This window comes from Neolamprologus brichardi, chromosome 7, assembly GCF_056152115.1.
Source record: "Neolamprologus brichardi isolate AB-2024 chromosome 7, ASM5615211v1, whole genome shotgun sequence".
NCBI classification, from domain to species: Eukaryota; Metazoa; Chordata; class Actinopteri; order Cichliformes; family Cichlidae; genus Neolamprologus; species Neolamprologus brichardi.
In genome coordinates, this window is record NC_142110.1 from 34,149,990 (window position 1) to 34,166,063 (window position 16,074).

Consider the following 16,074-nt stretch of genomic DNA (forward strand, 5'->3'; position numbering starts at 1 on the left):
CACATGTATCAGTTCCTCATATGGACTCCAGCGCAATGCAATTCTGTCTCATGACCCGTGACTGTAAATGTCTGATTTAGCTGCAAGTCAGCTTTAAGATTTTAGTCCAAAACACTTGACAATCAAATATCAAGTTCCATCTTGAATGATTTGACAGCAAATGAAAAAAAAATGGTGCAGTATGAATAAAAGCCTACAACAACAACATAGCATCCTAACACACCACAATCTGTGCAGACTTCCCATCTCTGAGTTTTGTGTTATCATGCTGTGGGCGATTCCAGTGCATTTCTTCTTTCTAAATCAATTGTTTAGATTTTCAAGATAATTTAAAAAACAATAATAATAATAATAATAATAATAATAATAATTAAAAAAAAAGCAGAATTGAACAACACTCCTACTTTTCCTGGAGATTAAAAAAAAAATAATCATTTTTCCACAGGTATTACTCACACAGTCTGCTGACTTAAAAGTGAAGCAGAACTAATACTAGGACTGAAAAACTGAGTATTTTCAAACATTATGTACTTTAACAGAAATGCGTTATTTGTTAATTAGGGACAAATGTTAAAATATAGTGTTTTCTGGAAGCTTAAAATCATTTTCAGTGTTCAGAGTTTCTATATCCAGATGAGGTTTAGGCAAAGTTTAGTGTCACGTGGCTCATTCTCCACTAATTTTTCCATCCTTCGAGATCCTCGGATGGTAAAAAGTAAATCTTTTTCTTTATTTCACTATATTAAATGTCTGTGCCATCACATCCGACCTAAGAGAGGAAATGAGATAAAATAACCGAGGACCGACCCCGTGATGACCCCGAGGAATATCCAGGTGTTATAGGACATGACGCACAGCATCAGCATGTAGGCCAGAGACACCTGCAGCATGTGGAGGACCGTCTGTATGATGTGCAACAACCAGCTGATGAAAAGAAGAGGGAGAGGGCCATTTATAAATAAACTAATAAGTCAAATACATCGTTCAGGTCTCGACATTCAGTCTGCCAATATGTGATTGTGTCAGTTTGCCACACACTTTTGTTTAATACTGCCCAAAAGATAATAATAGTTGCAATCTAGGATACACCAACAAAAAAGGGTGTCACCATGCTATGGAGGTTACTACCATGCCATAAACCATACAGTTCAAATAGATGCATTTCTGTATTTTATTCAGTGATTTGCATTTCACAGTACGATCCATGATAAAACAGTTACTAGAAATGACTTGCTTACCTGTTCCTGGTACTTTGAGGTGTAACGACTGATGCTATAGGGGTCAGTGAGGATTCAGAGGGGCTGCTGTCCAGGACAGAGATGCTGTCGCAGTGGGAAGCTGATGGGGCGTCGTATGGAGACTGAGGCTGGGTCAGCTTGGAGGGATTCCCCAGCCACAATCTCCACACTTTAAGCACCTCGTAAAAGACAGTCAGAAGCAAGACCACCAGCACTGACACCACCATCCCTGTAGGTACAAAAATACAAAATGTTAACTCACAAAAAAGTCACTATTAAAAAGTACTTTTATGCAATATGATGATGAAGTGAAATTTATTTCGGTCAACAACAACAACACAGATTATCATTTAACATAAAAGTACTCAATCATACAGTAACCGAACATGGAATAGGCTGAAGCCTTGTGGCTTATAATTATCCTGTCCTTTACCCCATAGGAATAATCAAATCCTTAACCAAGAAAATGAATAGCATTGATAAATAAGTTATATAACAGTTTGAAAATAAATCAATGATAAATCAAGAAATTAAATTAACACAAAGTTATTCATCAAACCAAATTTACGTAACCTTGAATGATACAAATTTTTAAATTCTTCCTGAAAAATGACAAAGAAAAACATAATCTTCAGTTCATCATTAAGTCCATTCCATAATCTCACTCCCAAAACTGACAACCATCTATACTTAACATTGGTTCTCACTTTAGGTATTTCAAACTTATAAGACCCCCTCAAATCATATTTTCCATCTCTTAGTTTAAACATACTTAAAATACGAATTGGAACATTTTTCATCACTCGATATATCATTTCTAAAGTTTTAGAATGAATTTTAACATAGATGATCTTACAAAACACTGGTTGGTGGACTCCCTATATCCAACTTTATTTATTATTCTAATAGTTCTTTTTTGCAATTTAAAAATTTAATCCAAATATGTTTTGTATGTGTTCCCCCAAATTTCTGCACAATAGGTCATATAAGGCAAACAAAGGGAAGTATACAATAAATAAAGGCAGTTCTTATACAAAAAAAAAAAAAAATCTCTTGTTTTATAAAGAATAGAAATAGACTTGGATCATTTCTGTTTCACATGTTCTATGTGGGGCTTCCAACAAAATTTATCATCAATAATTACTCCTAAAAATTTTGCCTCATATACTCTTTCAATTTCAACATTATTTAAATTCAGTTTTACTTTAATATTACTTTTACTACCTCCAAATAACATAAATATTGTTTTACTTTCATTCAGTGATAGTTTATTAAATACAAACCATCTATTTAACTTCATGAGTTCTGTTTCCACTGTTTTCAGTAATTTCTTTATGTCCTTTCCAGAGCAAAATAAGTTTGTATCATCAGCAAACACCACATATTTTAAAGTATCACTGGCTGCACAAATATCATTTATATAAAGTAAAAATAACTTCGGTCCCAAAACAGATCCTTGCGGAACGCCACAAGTTACTTTTCTAAGTTTAGATTTCATGTTATTAATACTCACATATTGGAACCTATTTTTCAAAGGAACCTTTGAATAACACATCATTATTTTTGCTACTTTCAGATTTAGACTAGATTGACACCAACATCTGTTTACTTAATGCGAAGCTCCAGCCAAAAGCAGGTTCATGAAAAATGCAGAGGACTAGAAGCATTGAGAAAACAAATTTTCTCTACGTATAGCTTGAGAACATTTTCCCTGCTTCCCCTGGGATACATGAGGGGTATCTGTTCTGGCAACTCCTCTACAACTGTAATATTTTAGTATTAAAAATTTATTTTTCACTTTAACAACTAATTCTAACCCCTTAAACCTCTCCTTAATGTAATTAAATCTAATCCAGATCCACTTCAAGGCTGGCATATTTTGACAAATGTAGAAAGGGGTTCATGCATCATCTTTCAAAGCTGTTTAAAAACTAATTTCAATTAATAAATTTTTGGTTCCTGCTACAAGTTAAAAAAAGAAAAAGAGAAACACTTGACAATAAAAAGATAAAACTTCCATAGTTTTACCTCTGAAGCAAACAAACCTGTTAAAAACAAGTTTGAACAGGTTTATTCAAGCTTCAGTTCATGAACATAGTAGATCAAGTTTGTATAGTAATGTCAGCAATATTACAGAAACACTCCACCGTCATCAGAAATAAGTATTTGAATTGCACCACACAATTTTTAAATCCAGATGAACTGGTTCTAAGGCTTTTTCGCAAGACTTTAATACTCTGCAGCTTACCTGCAGGGCTGTGCACATCCCAGAAGTCAAACAGCAGCGTCACGCTGCTCGAAACCCCAAAAGTCATCTAAAGAAAAATGAGAAGGGTATTAGGTGTCGTTCACTGGTAAAGTGGAGTTTAGGGCCAACATTTATACTGAATGCTGTTGTCCAATGTTCCGAGAACAGTCCGTACAATAGTACTCAAAATATTTCTGATTACAGAGTGAAAAACAAAGAATTTAATTTATACTACTTTGCACAAATATGCTGTATATATACACACACATGATTTTGTCCAACAATTAGAGGACATACTGCTCCACAAAGGCACACTTTGTTCAGCCTTGCTGCTGTGGATATGGGCTGACAGAGGAATGCACGGTCTGTGGCTCTTGCTTGCTCAGCAGCCCAGCTCTATCCCCGATAATTCACCACCTGTCTTGGCATGACTGCCTCTCACCAGCTGCAAACTAGCAGATCTCAGTTAGGCATCAGCCTAGCTTAGATCTGCTAGTTATAAAGTCTGGAAATTATAAAGTTCCAAATTTAACAGAGCTACACTGGCTTCCAGTGTCATACACCTAAAAATTCTCACCTTAGATGGTCTTAAATCATTGTTTACCACTTCATCTCAGGGCACTCTGAAATCCTCCAATGACAAACTGTTAAGACATACGATATTTCTCTCAAAAAAATCTGGGAGCAGCTTCGGCCCCTCATGCCCCCAAACCACCGTTTAGCTTCTTTCTCCGTGACTCCATATCTCTCTCTTTCTGCCTCTCTCCCTCTTATTGCTTCATCTTCCTCATAAACGTTTTTATGAATTTAGATTATCAAGCAAAGCACTGAATGGAGTACCTCACTCAACTTTAGGAAAGCCTTCAACTATTGAGAGGAAGACCATGAAAGCCTTTCTAAATATGGTCACACTGAAGTGCACAGCATAGCTGTACATTAGTTGCATGTGAAATTACACAAAGCTTTGTAGTTCATCATCTACATATTGTAGTTGTGTGTCACTGATCATTTAAAGCAATTTTTAAAAAAGTCTACTGCAGTTATTATTTGTGCCCTCTTTCTTTGTGAACAGTCTCCCTTTTCTGCCTAAGCTAACCAATGAACAATCAACCTACATACAGCTTTTTGGAGGACTGCACACAAGTACATTTTCGTATTCTCTGCATATTCGAAGACCTACACAAACAGATACCAATGTGGGACCATAAACACTTCACAATGTCATTACAAAAGCGGCACCATTGTCAATGGGAATCTACCTGAAAGGTTCACTAAAAGGTGGAAAACAAGAACAGATCTGAGCCATCCACTGGAGCCAGTTTTCCCAGTTTTAGAGTTTGCTGGTGATCTTGCATAAAGTATAACCAACTGTAATAGAAAACTGATGCCCAACAGAAAACCACGCATTTAAGCCTAAAGCCATGTGTGATAATGCAATTTCTGATATGTTAAGTAAATGGGGACACTTAACTATGCAGATGAGTCTGGTCATCTTGGAACTCCTCTCAGCAAAGACAATGCAGTACAAAAGACTATCGGAGCAAGGATTATCTGCTTTATCCGGCCAAATCAATAAGCTTAAGAACAAAGGTCCATCTGTCCAACAGTAACTAGAGTTGTTTTGTTTGGTATTGTGACCACTGGCTGTGACATAAAAACAATCGATGCCTTAATCCTCCTTATTTTCTGGACTTCTAAAATTTCAACGATACAGTCAGGCCAGATGACCAAGTTCAGAAGTGCAGTGCTGATAATCAAACATCCTCAAAGTTCTTCCCAAAACAACTTGGTGGACGAATGCAATGACCTCTTGTTAGAATATGGACCTAACAAGGGAGAAAGCACAATATGAAGTACAAGACAAAGCATAGAGGGAAGGATGGAGTAATGGTGGCAATGATGGCTTCCCCTCCTTGAGCCTTGTTCTGCTGATGGTCCCTTCTTGTTACAAAGGAGGCTTGTCCTCCCCACCATCCCCAAGCGCTTGCTCATCAGGGTTCCAGCTCACAAAAATTGTCGTTAAAATAAAAGCTCTTTGAGATTACCCTTGTTGTGAAGTGGCAATGTATAACTAAGACTGACTAGATGATCAAACCTAATTAATTCCATCATGTACATTCCTGTCTAGTTGTGACATTTGCAAAAAAAAAAAAGACAAAGCACAGCAGGCATCCTGGAGGTTCAGATATTTGGGCAATCACATCATGTAATGGGGCCATTATGCTTGCTGTTCCATTCGACAAAAGTCCTGTCATATCCTCTGGTGCCGGTCGTTCACCTCTCGATTAAGTGACTAATGCGACAGGTACAATGGAGGCCTAAGAAAAGAACCAAGTTGACTCTTCTTATACCATATACAACTACTGTGCTATAGAAAACCAAGTAAAGCAGTCAAAGGATAATCCTATATTGGCTCTTAATCTACAAAAGGTTTGGACTTTATTATTGTGATTTATAACATTTTACTCATTGTGGTAGTGTCTATCACAACAACTAGAACCAGCAGAGTTCCACCCATCCATCACTGACACCCTATTAGTCAAATACCCTACCGAACTGAAGTAACCTCACTCCACACCGAAAGGTCTCAAACATCCACAAGGTTCAAGCTAACCCAAGCACCACTTAACTTCCTATCCAAGTTTTCCTCCCTTTATGTTTTATCAAATTAAGGACTTTTGGAGCCAAAACGCAGTTCCACAGAGAAACAGTGTATAATCAGAGCCAAAACTGAACTATGAAGTCAGTCTGTACATGAATAATAACCCAAAATTATTTAGTTTGGGTTTTAACTTCAGAATTCACCTTCATTCTGAAGCCCTAACCACACGTGGTTTGTTTAAAACCTGTCTGATCAGCTACCTGACTGCTCTCCTTGTTATCTTTTTAGTGAGCTCACCTTTAGCTCAAATCTTAGTAATTATGGTACTGAGTGAACTGTACTCCCGTATAAATAATGAACTAACCTACAAAAGCAGCATCCAATTTGTGATAAATGTAGTTATTTTAAAGGCAAAAAAAGAAGAGCTAGAAAGAGCTGGCTTTTCTGCACAGTGAGAAACATTAAATGTATGTCTTTATAACTTCTTTTAATGTGAAACAGATACATGGTGGCCAAAGTTTCCATTTAAAATGACACAGGACAGCAGAGGTGATAAAAAAAGTCAAAATATTTGACACAATGAAAGAACGAGGGGAAAAATCAAATACAGACAGCTTGAGTCAACAATCCATCTGGGGGCTAGACTTGGAAAGCACTGTGAGCTTATCTTTCAAATACACTTTGGAAAAACCAGGTGTTTGCTTTCAAGGTGACAGTTGGGACTGAAAATGGTGTAATTAGTGCTGCTACTACAAGCACTCAAAATGACTGTATTCTGCACTTTTATACGAATACAGAACAATTTCCGAGTCTCAAAATGTGCTTTCACTATTTAGGTTTAACCGATAACTTTCATTTAAAGGTTATTTAGGGTAAAAATAGCACAACTGCAATAAAACTACTTGTTTTAGTGGACCTATAGTTAACAAAAGTCACTCGGGTTTTATTGGCATAAATGCACTAAAGACCCTAAAGCAATGATTGAGCTTATTTTGAATTCCAAGTGCATAAAGCAGCAGCACCTACATATGAATTCCCACATCTGCAACTTGCATAACTAAACTGATCTGACCCGAATTTATTTATTCTCAGAAATCGACACTTCAAAAAGGAAAACAGCACAGGTAACATAATGTCCAGCTTTGGATGACACTGTCAGCAAGGTATAAAGTTAATCATATGGTTACATAACACTGACGCTGTTGTTTTAGTGTTTTTGTAGTAGACTTTTAAAAAAGGGGTCTCAGTAAGCGTCCCTTCTCATTAGCTTAACTATAAACATGATTCAAAGTAAAGTTAACTCATCTTTGAAAAACTAAGATGTGTTATCTCCCAGACTTACGCCAGGTCAGACCGTAGTAGTTTGTAGTAGTAGTTTCACAGCAGATTATTTCATATTTTTCTGACTGGCTTTATTAGATGCAGTGTGTCAGAAACCAGTAAGTACTGCTTACACCAATTCCCTGGGTTCCCCGAAGTGTGCATGACATGCTTTCCTCACACTAAGTGAGTCAGTGCCACACATTAACCAGCAAAGAAACGTCTCAAATGCAAAACAGCTTATTAAAGTAGCACATATGGCGTATGCTAGACCGCTGAGTGACAAAACAAACACACACAAAGAGAACTTACTCGCATCCTGACGAGCTTGCCGCGCTAACGTTGACACCACACTTTCAGCGGTTATTGAGCGCAGCTTCCATCACAGATGAGTCTCTGTCCGGACATTCAAGCACGAGCCATTTCCACATAGTCGGCGTGCATTTCTCAAATATGCCTCAACAGAAACAACCAGTGTCCCACCTACTCAGCCCAAAGACGCTATGTATGTAGCCTGTGGTACCACGTGACTTCGCCTAACAAACCACGGTTGACGGTTAATGTAGTTTTTCAACATGTAGGACGAAGGCAAACATCCTGAGTGCGACTGCGCAGTCGAAATAGAGAGCCCCGGATAAACAAACGTTACCCTTTAGATTAAAGAGGGCGGCTACAACCCCCAAATATTTGAGTTTAAAAACGAGTGAAATAAGACCGCTAACTGAGCAGAAATGGAAGCTTTTGAAGCGTTTATGTATTATGCAGAACCAATGACTGTAGAACGCTGTGGTCATGTGACAGACGGAAGCAGTTCACACAATTCTTGGAGTTGTATCAAGGACACATCTAAAACCTGCAGAACATCGGCACTCGAGGCCTGGAGTTGCCCACCCCTGCTCTAGACCATCACTCTCATACACTCTTCTACCATTCCCGACTTCCTCATGCAGTCCCACACTCTAGAATCCACCAAGAGAGTGCGTCACATCTGCAGTTCTGTTCCTCAGCATGACCCCGTACTGTCGATGTATACATGTTTGTCTGGAACAGTTCTCTCTTGCAGGGACCACCTGTGGTGGACGTTTCTGTCATTTCAATGTTTATCTATTATTTATTTACTTTAGTATGGATGGCAGTAGGGGAGGTCTTTATTAGTAGCCAAAGCTGTTAAATCATGTGAAAACACTATTAAAATGGAGATATTAATGTCCTTGTTCACATTTTTCGAAATTATTAAGTTGACCAGATTGCAGCCTTTGCCAGGCCGTTTCTGGCCCCACACCCTATGTTTTGAAACCCCTTCCATAACATAAGAAAGTCTGGCAAAATGTTCAGGTGTAATAGTAAACAGTCTATTTTTTATACATTTTTTTTATACAGCAGAAAACCTTGTTTGTTTTTTCACAGAAATGTGGGTGGATGTAGTGCTTTGCTACCCCTTACTTTATTGTCGTTCTATGCAGTACAGCTTTGAATCTGCACTGTAAGCTGAAACTGTACATGTAATGGTTGAGGTGCAACTATTAGTATATCCACACTGCACCTGTAAACAGCTCATATAGTAGAAAAATACAAAACTGGACACCACTCATCAATATATGAGGGGAGGGGGAAGGGATGAAAAGATAACATAACGAGGGGTTTCATAAAGCTATAGTACCTTTTGGTGAAGAGGATTTGAACAGAATGAAGGCTGGTAAAGGCAGCATGAAATGACTTCAGAAAAGGAATTGCACAAGTTTTTTTCCCCTAAAACAAAGAGCTAAAAACAAAGTTCAGCAGGTCTACAAAGTCCAGTGTCTTACTGTTTTTGAAAGCTACATCTGTGTACATCAAGTGCACTTTGCACAGTCCCGCCAGACACAAAGCAGGAGGAGCATGTCCTGATGTCCTCATAGAGAAGAAGAAGGTAGTCCACTGCAGGCTCATGTAAATGTTGAAGGGTACCCAGATTGTTTAAGGCATGCTTTCACAATAATGCAGAGCCACAAAATTTCTGTTATCAGAAACCCATGCTGTGATTTGAAGCAGAGTGGCAAGATAAGACGAAAACACACGAAGAGTCACACAAACATTCAGTGCAGATGTTGTGCTTCAGATTTTCAGGGGCATTAGTTACTATACATTACTATGCCTGGAGGATGTGGATGAATTTTTTTGTCATCAATATATGACAAAACATGACAAATGTATGCAACTATGTGGAACTGTAGCACTGAAGTCTATTTTGCCGTTATGAATAAAATGAGAAAAGAGTTTTTATACGTGCAAAACAAAAGGTTTGGTGAACAAATATCTATACATACAACAGAAAATAGCAGACATTTGTGCAATGCTAAGATCATATTATGGTACAACAACATCAAATCAATACAAAATACAATAGAGTTAAACCCCACTGCTGACCACAAGCAGAAATGGACAAAAAAGGAAAATATCTCCACTTTTACAGATGTTCGATCAGAAATCGGCTCAAACTCAAGTTTGATTGATGTTAAACTGCATTTTACTTTCTCTCTTACACACACACACACACACACACACACACACACACACACACACACACACACACACACAGTAAATGAAGTGCTGAGATGTCCAGATGTGTTACCATCTGCACTGACTGAAACACTCAAATCACCAGAAGAAATTTAAGGCAACAAAGGGGAAAATTAACATAAATCATCCTGATGCAAACCAAATGCATCTTCAACCTCAGTTTATAAGTTCTGCTCAACAGAAAGGAAAGAAATACATTTCTAGAGCGGACTTCAGCTGGTGAATCACAGAAACAAGGACTAAGTTAGGTGGGTCAGTTAACATGGCTGGTCATTTTAGTCTCCAGTTTTAAGAGCAGGCTCAAAAGAGATAAAGCCTGTACCGGTATTACCCACAAGGGGGCACAGTACGGCTTTCAGTACTGCAGACCTCATAACCAGCTACAGGGGAAATGAGGCTCACGAGACAAACTTCCTCTGAATACAAAAGTGGTACGGCAAGAAAAATATCTTAAGGAGCCAATGCAAGGCCAATGCAATTTTTTATGTAATGAAATAAAAAATATAATAAATAATAACAAAGTTTGACTGCATTGCTTTGTGGAAGCGTTTTTGATTAAAAGGCCTTTTCCTCTTAAAATCTAATTTGCATTTAATTTTCCTCTGGTCTGTAGTGCTGTTTATCCATCACCATTGATTCGGTGTGAGATTCTCAGTTTCCGACATATCAGCTCTGCAGCCGACTGCCTACTCTTGGATTTAATGGAACTGAATGGCACGGCACCTTTGGAGCTAAAAGACACACACACAAAAAGAAAAAAAAAAAACATGAAAGAAGGAAAATATCCATCCATCCATTTTCTGACGCTTATCTGGGTTCAGGTTACAGAGGCAGCAGTCTACCCAGAGGCACCCAGCCTCTCATTGGGTTCTTCATTGCATTCCCAACCAGCTGAGCAATGTAATCTCCCCAGCATGTTCAGGTTCGCCATGGGGGCCTCTTCCCAGTAGGACATTGTTTAAAAAAATAAATAAATTCCAGAACTACCTCGACTGGCTCTTTGTGATGTGAGCTCCACATCCTACTGCTATGGGAGAGCCCAGACACCTTTCAAATATCTGTTATCTCATTCTTTGGTTTACTACCCACAGCTCATGACCACAGGCAAGGGTGAGAATGTAGATTAACTGGTAAATCGACAGCTTAACATTTATGCTCAGATCTCTCTTCTTCAAAGCACACTGGTACGGCCTGTACCACACCCATCCCTCTGTCAATCCCCCGCTACTCTATTCCCTCACTTGTCGATTCAAGACCCGGGACAGTTAAACCCGTCCCTGACCCGGAGTGCACACTCCACCCTTTTCCGGCTGAGAACCATGCCCTCAGTCCTGCAAAGTGCCTCACTGCCTCAAGACACATCATCTACCCACAGCAGAGAGGTGATCCTGAGGTCACCAAACGAGAAACCCTCCACCACTTGGATGGATTTATAAATTAATAAAAGTTATGAACAGAATCTGTGAAGAAGGGCAGCCAAAACCCATCGAGAACGCATCGGAATTACTGCCAACAGTGCAAACCAAGCTCTCGCTGCAGTTGTACAGGGACCAAACAGCCCATAACAGCCTGAAAGATAAGGAATAGCTACATCATGACCTGGTAACACAAAAAAAAAAAATACCCCGATTTTGTCATGAGCAGTTTCGTTTAGGAACAAGTTTATTTTCTATTATCTACATCTGCAAAAGAAAAGAAGCAGCTCAGCTGTTGTGGAGGCTTTTAATGATTACATTGTGAGCCTCTCGTCATTTGTCGTTGGATGCTTACTTCTGCAGAGGGATATGGTTGGCAAATGTTGACAGAAGAATGATGGCAATAGACAGTAGAATAAAAGGTTTAGGATTTTTTTGATTGATCAGCATGATTGCTGATGACCTTTTGAAACGTATTATTTTAAACATTCCATCTAGCTCCATAATAAGGATATTTGAAATCGGGCAAATCACATCAAGATGATTTAGATAAAAACAAACAGCACAACAGACCAGAGGAAAACTACTGTATGAACTGAGTTTGAATTTTCTCCTTGAATTATTTTAATCAGTTACTCAGCTGAGTGGTTTCCCTAAGAACCTACTTATCTTTATAACCATTATGTGCTTTTAAAAAAAGATTTTGATGTGAAAAGAAGCTGTTATCACAGGCATCACCTGTGACTGTGTATTCCTCTTTTTATATCCATGATGGAGGCAGCTCTGCCTGCACGACGACGAGGACAGCTGAGACACGTACAAAGAGCAGCGAACCACACTAACATGCGCATGTTTGGACCCCCGGACGCCCCCGCCCCACCACAAAAAGGCCAGACTGAAAGCTTTTAGTTTCAAGGCATCACAGATGCAACAACATGTTGGAAATAAAAACACAACAGACGTGTCCAACGACTGATTATTCTAAATGCTGTATAACAATCTGAAATACTTATTTTCTTTTTTTTTTTAGGCACAGTGATGTTCACCTGACATTATCGGCTGGGACATGAGGAAAATTTTAAATTCTTATATTCATTATAAGAAATTATCCCCTTTTAAAAAAAACAAAAAAAAAAAAACAAACTCAATGCAGGACAAAGAATCAATCCTTGGGGAGTTTGAAGCATCCATCCTCTTTTCATCCAGCTTGTCTCTGGATTCGTTTCGAGGCGAGTGCAAACAGGTGTAGGTGGGAGTGGTCACAATTCTTCATCCACCTGTTTCTTCTCTACTGTCTACTGTTGAAACTGGAGTTGGCACTACTGCAGCTTTCCTCATAACTAGGTGGGGGCTCTGGAACACACAGAGGCAAAGAAAAGTAAACGGGACTAGATAAGAGTTTAAGGTTATCTTGGAATTGAATCTACTAGAGATTATAGGCCAGAAAATGCAAAACACATTGCTTAGTCATTTTGGGGAGTGGGGGGGCGCTATCGTGGCTTTCCATGAGTAATAGTGAAGTCGAACTCTGGAGCTGAAAATGTGGAAGTGCAAGAAACTGCAGGCCCTTTAATGTCCACATTAAGGCTGACTGCACATTTTAAATACCCAACTATACAGCATTACAACAGTTTCTTCCTAATCTGGAGTATTTTTATTGTTATTATCTGACAAATTATGTGGACTGCTGTGAATGGAGCCTGGCCGATACAGGACTTTATAAGACCGGTATGTACAGATATTTGATGATTTAAAAAACAACAACCCAATATATCGGCCAATATTTTTAAAACTTGAAGCATGATGATGATGATGCAACTCATAAATGCCTAATTAGCCATTACACCTTGCAGGTGATTGTCTGGGTGTGGTAGGTTTATTAAGTACTAACCATGAGGGTAGTCAGAAGTGCTGTACTCTGGCGGGAGAATGAGTGAACAGGAAGTGGGGGTTGGAGCAACATTTCCCTCAGTGAAGAAAGGTATGGTGGCTCCTGTGGACAAACAGAAGAGCGGGGCAGATGCGTCGGGGTGATTGTGGCTAGGCGGTGCCGCCGCACCCGGTGCATAGCTGAAGGCGCTGGGAGACATTGTGACTGCCTGGCCTGAGGGATCCTGCTGTGAGTGACTCTTTGTGGGAAGTTCCTCACTGGTAAAGCCTCCTGCACATATATCATCGCCTCGATCCTCCTCCGCTGGCGGAGCGCTGGGCATCACCCCTGCTGCACCCGCTGGACTGGTGGGTGTAGACCTCGTTGGAGACTGGTTTAAAGCGATGTTTCCGATATAGATAGGCAGAGTGACAGCTGCTTCAGGATATCTTAGTGACACCTGTAACACAAACAGAGATCCATGAAGGGAGCAGCGGCATCAGTCCCTGTTAACTGTGCATTACTCACAGCTAAAAATATTCCTTATTTATTTTTTATATTCCCCCCACCCAAGTTGATCCTGTGTCGGAAATAAGCTGTTGTAGATTCTATTCTTTAAAAGTTACCACCCCTTTTGGGTACCCTTAGCAAAGACCCTTTGTTTGTGTAGAAAAGTGTCTGACACCAAGAGTTAAAAGCACGTTTAATATGTGCAGCCACCATTTCAACAGCTTAGAAATGACACGAGCAGCATACTTTAATAAGTTCCTCTTAAAGCAGCAGCACTCAAGAACACCAAGAAACTGCAACCTGGAAAGTTTTGCAAATTGCTTCCCCTGGCAAATCGAACCATTTTGCCAAACTTGCAATCATACTTCAATGTAGCACTAAAAATGGTAAAAAAAAAGATATCTTAAATGATGAGGGGGGAAGAAAAAAAATATTAGATGATCCGCTATTAGCTGCAATGGTCATTTGCAAAATATCACAATATCATCATAGAGGAATTTCTGAACTTCTTCCCACTTCAAAAATCTATTGTGACCTACTCATACTTTCATCTTGATTCTTTTGATTCATTTGGATCCTACGATAATTTACTTCTTAAGGTCAACTGTCCATTAAAAGCTCCACCGCTCTATAAGACCTGCAGCTTCACTTTAGTTATTTCCTACTACTTAGATCCAAAAAAATAGCTCAGAAAATGAAAAGTTAGAATCTTTATTTGATATTTAAATATTTAGGGTCAAATTTATTTATTATTATTTATTTTAAATGACTTTTTACAGTTAACTTGTAGTACCTTCACAGCCCACCAGAGGGCTGCCACCAACACTCTGGTCTGATTCAGAAACAATTAGGACGGCATAAAGGAAGTAGAAAAATGAAAAGCTGGAGCTGAAAAGCTTCAACTAACATATGTTAAACCTGCAAAACTGCTATCAACCTGGTATAACACGCACACACACACACAGACCTGAATGAAATAGATGATGTCTATAAGGTTGCAGCCTGTCAGTTGTGACTGAGGGAGTGGAGGAACGATGATCTGTTCCTTCCACTCTGCATGTTTTCCTGCCTTCACTTTTGCTCCCTCCACCTCTGCAATGGTCCGTAGGTCTACCACAGGCTTGTTAGTCTTGTAGGTCACTCTCTGGTGTGACAAAGTCAAACAATTACAAACATGAAAAGATGTAACGGCAAATTCATACCGCTTCACACACCACTAATGTGAAAGCTCGCAGGATAACTTACTGTTCTAGAAATGATCAAGATAACTGTTTTTATCTGAGGTAGAAAAATTTTTATGTGTGTCCACATGAAAAGATTTGTTACTTGAGTGGAAATTCTGGTTTGTTCAGAAGGTCTGAGTTCTCAGTCTTAAAGATGATTTACACGCACCAAGGATGAGTTAAGAAATACTGATATAACTGTCAACATTTAATAACATACCTGTATGAGACTGGCCAGTACACACCCCGTGTCCTTGCCAGATTTGTTGTGGATCTCGGTGAATAACTTGATGACCTGACCAGGGATGTAACCCTTCATGTCACTGCAAACTTTCAGCATCACAGTCCCCGACTTCACCAGGAGGTAGTTGAACTTCTTGGTGGCCACAGCGGAACTGTGATACTGAAGAGGCAGAGTTGTTGGATAAATGTCTGTCTGTATGTATGTTGGTAGTAATTAAAAAGTTTGGCTAGCAGAAGCTGTGCAGACTCTTTATTGCAGGATAAACAGGAAACTGACAGTCATCAGGAGAAGAGACTTGATTATGAGTAGGAGGGAGAGAACCCTTTCCTGCTCTGCAACGAAATCAAATAAGCTTCGACAAAGATAAAAGTTTATTAAATAAAGAAATGCATTACAGCATTCTTTTCAATCCAGTCCTAAATGCACTCAGCAAGAATCAAAGAGAATAAAGGTGAGATCAAAGTGAAGGAAAACAAATGTGAATCAAGCACTTACAGCAATGTCTGGAACCTCATTGAGGTTAAGCATGTTGAGTAGGTAGAAGGGCTTCTGGATTTTGTAGTCCTTGGAGAAGCGTGGCGTGTCAATAGTCACCTTCACTCGGTAAACTATTTTCCCAAAGGGTCCCTCAAAGGAAGTTGGGACAGCAGCTAAGGAGGAGATTGTGGGGAAAGAAAACACAAACATGAGTGACATTGGGAATTTCAATCCAACCCACATCAATTTCTCAATAAAGCTGTAACTTTCATCAAATTCAGAGGGTCATACCTTCACTGTACAAGAAAGCTAACAAGCTCAGTAAGACAGAATTTCCCCCCCAAAAAGCAAAAACTGTCTCCATAGGT

At 39.2% G+C, this 16,074-nt stretch overlaps 2 protein-coding genes across 2 annotated transcripts in view; both read right to left on the reverse strand.

The window, feature by feature from the left end:
• Positions 1 to 376: 376 nt before the first annotated feature.
• On the reverse strand, positions 377 to 8,054 carry slc31a2 (solute carrier family 31 member 2). Its single transcript, XM_006803521.3, has 4 exons — positions 7,721 to 8,054; positions 3,487 to 3,553; positions 1,239 to 1,467; positions 377 to 924 (listed from the first exon to the last, which is right to left on the reverse strand). The coding sequence occupies exons 1-4, from the start codon at positions 7,724 to 7,726 to the stop codon at positions 759 to 761; spliced, it is 468 nt and encodes a 155-aa protein (XP_006803584.1). The 5' UTR covers positions 7,727 to 8,054; the 3' UTR covers positions 377 to 758.
• A 776-nt stretch (positions 8,055 to 8,830) lies between these two features.
• The window catches only part of arrdc1b (arrestin domain containing 1b), a 43,039-nt gene continuing 35,795 nt past the window's right edge, over positions 8,831 to 16,074 (reverse strand). The window contains exons 4-8 of the mRNA XM_006803522.2: positions 15,725 to 15,879; positions 15,206 to 15,388; positions 14,730 to 14,906; positions 13,274 to 13,712; positions 8,831 to 12,735 (exon numbers count right to left, since the gene is read on the reverse strand). Coding sequence (XP_006803585.2) covers positions 12,671 to 12,735; positions 13,274 to 13,712; positions 14,730 to 14,906; positions 15,206 to 15,388; positions 15,725 to 15,879 — 1,019 coding nt within the window. The 3' untranslated portion in view covers positions 8,831 to 12,670. The remainder of the gene's footprint in view (positions 12,736 to 13,273; positions 13,713 to 14,729; positions 14,907 to 15,205; positions 15,389 to 15,724; positions 15,880 to 16,074) is intronic.

Coding starts and splice junctions, on each gene's coding strand:
- slc31a2 (XM_006803521.3), bottom strand. Junction 1,468..3,486: donor GGATGTGCACAGCCCTGCAG/GTAAGCTGCAGA, acceptor TTGTACCTACAG/GGATGGTGGTGTCAGTGCTG. Junction 925..1,238: donor CCTCAAAGTACCAGGAACAG/GTAAGCAAGTCA, acceptor TCTTTTCATCAG/CTGGTTGTTGCACATCATAC.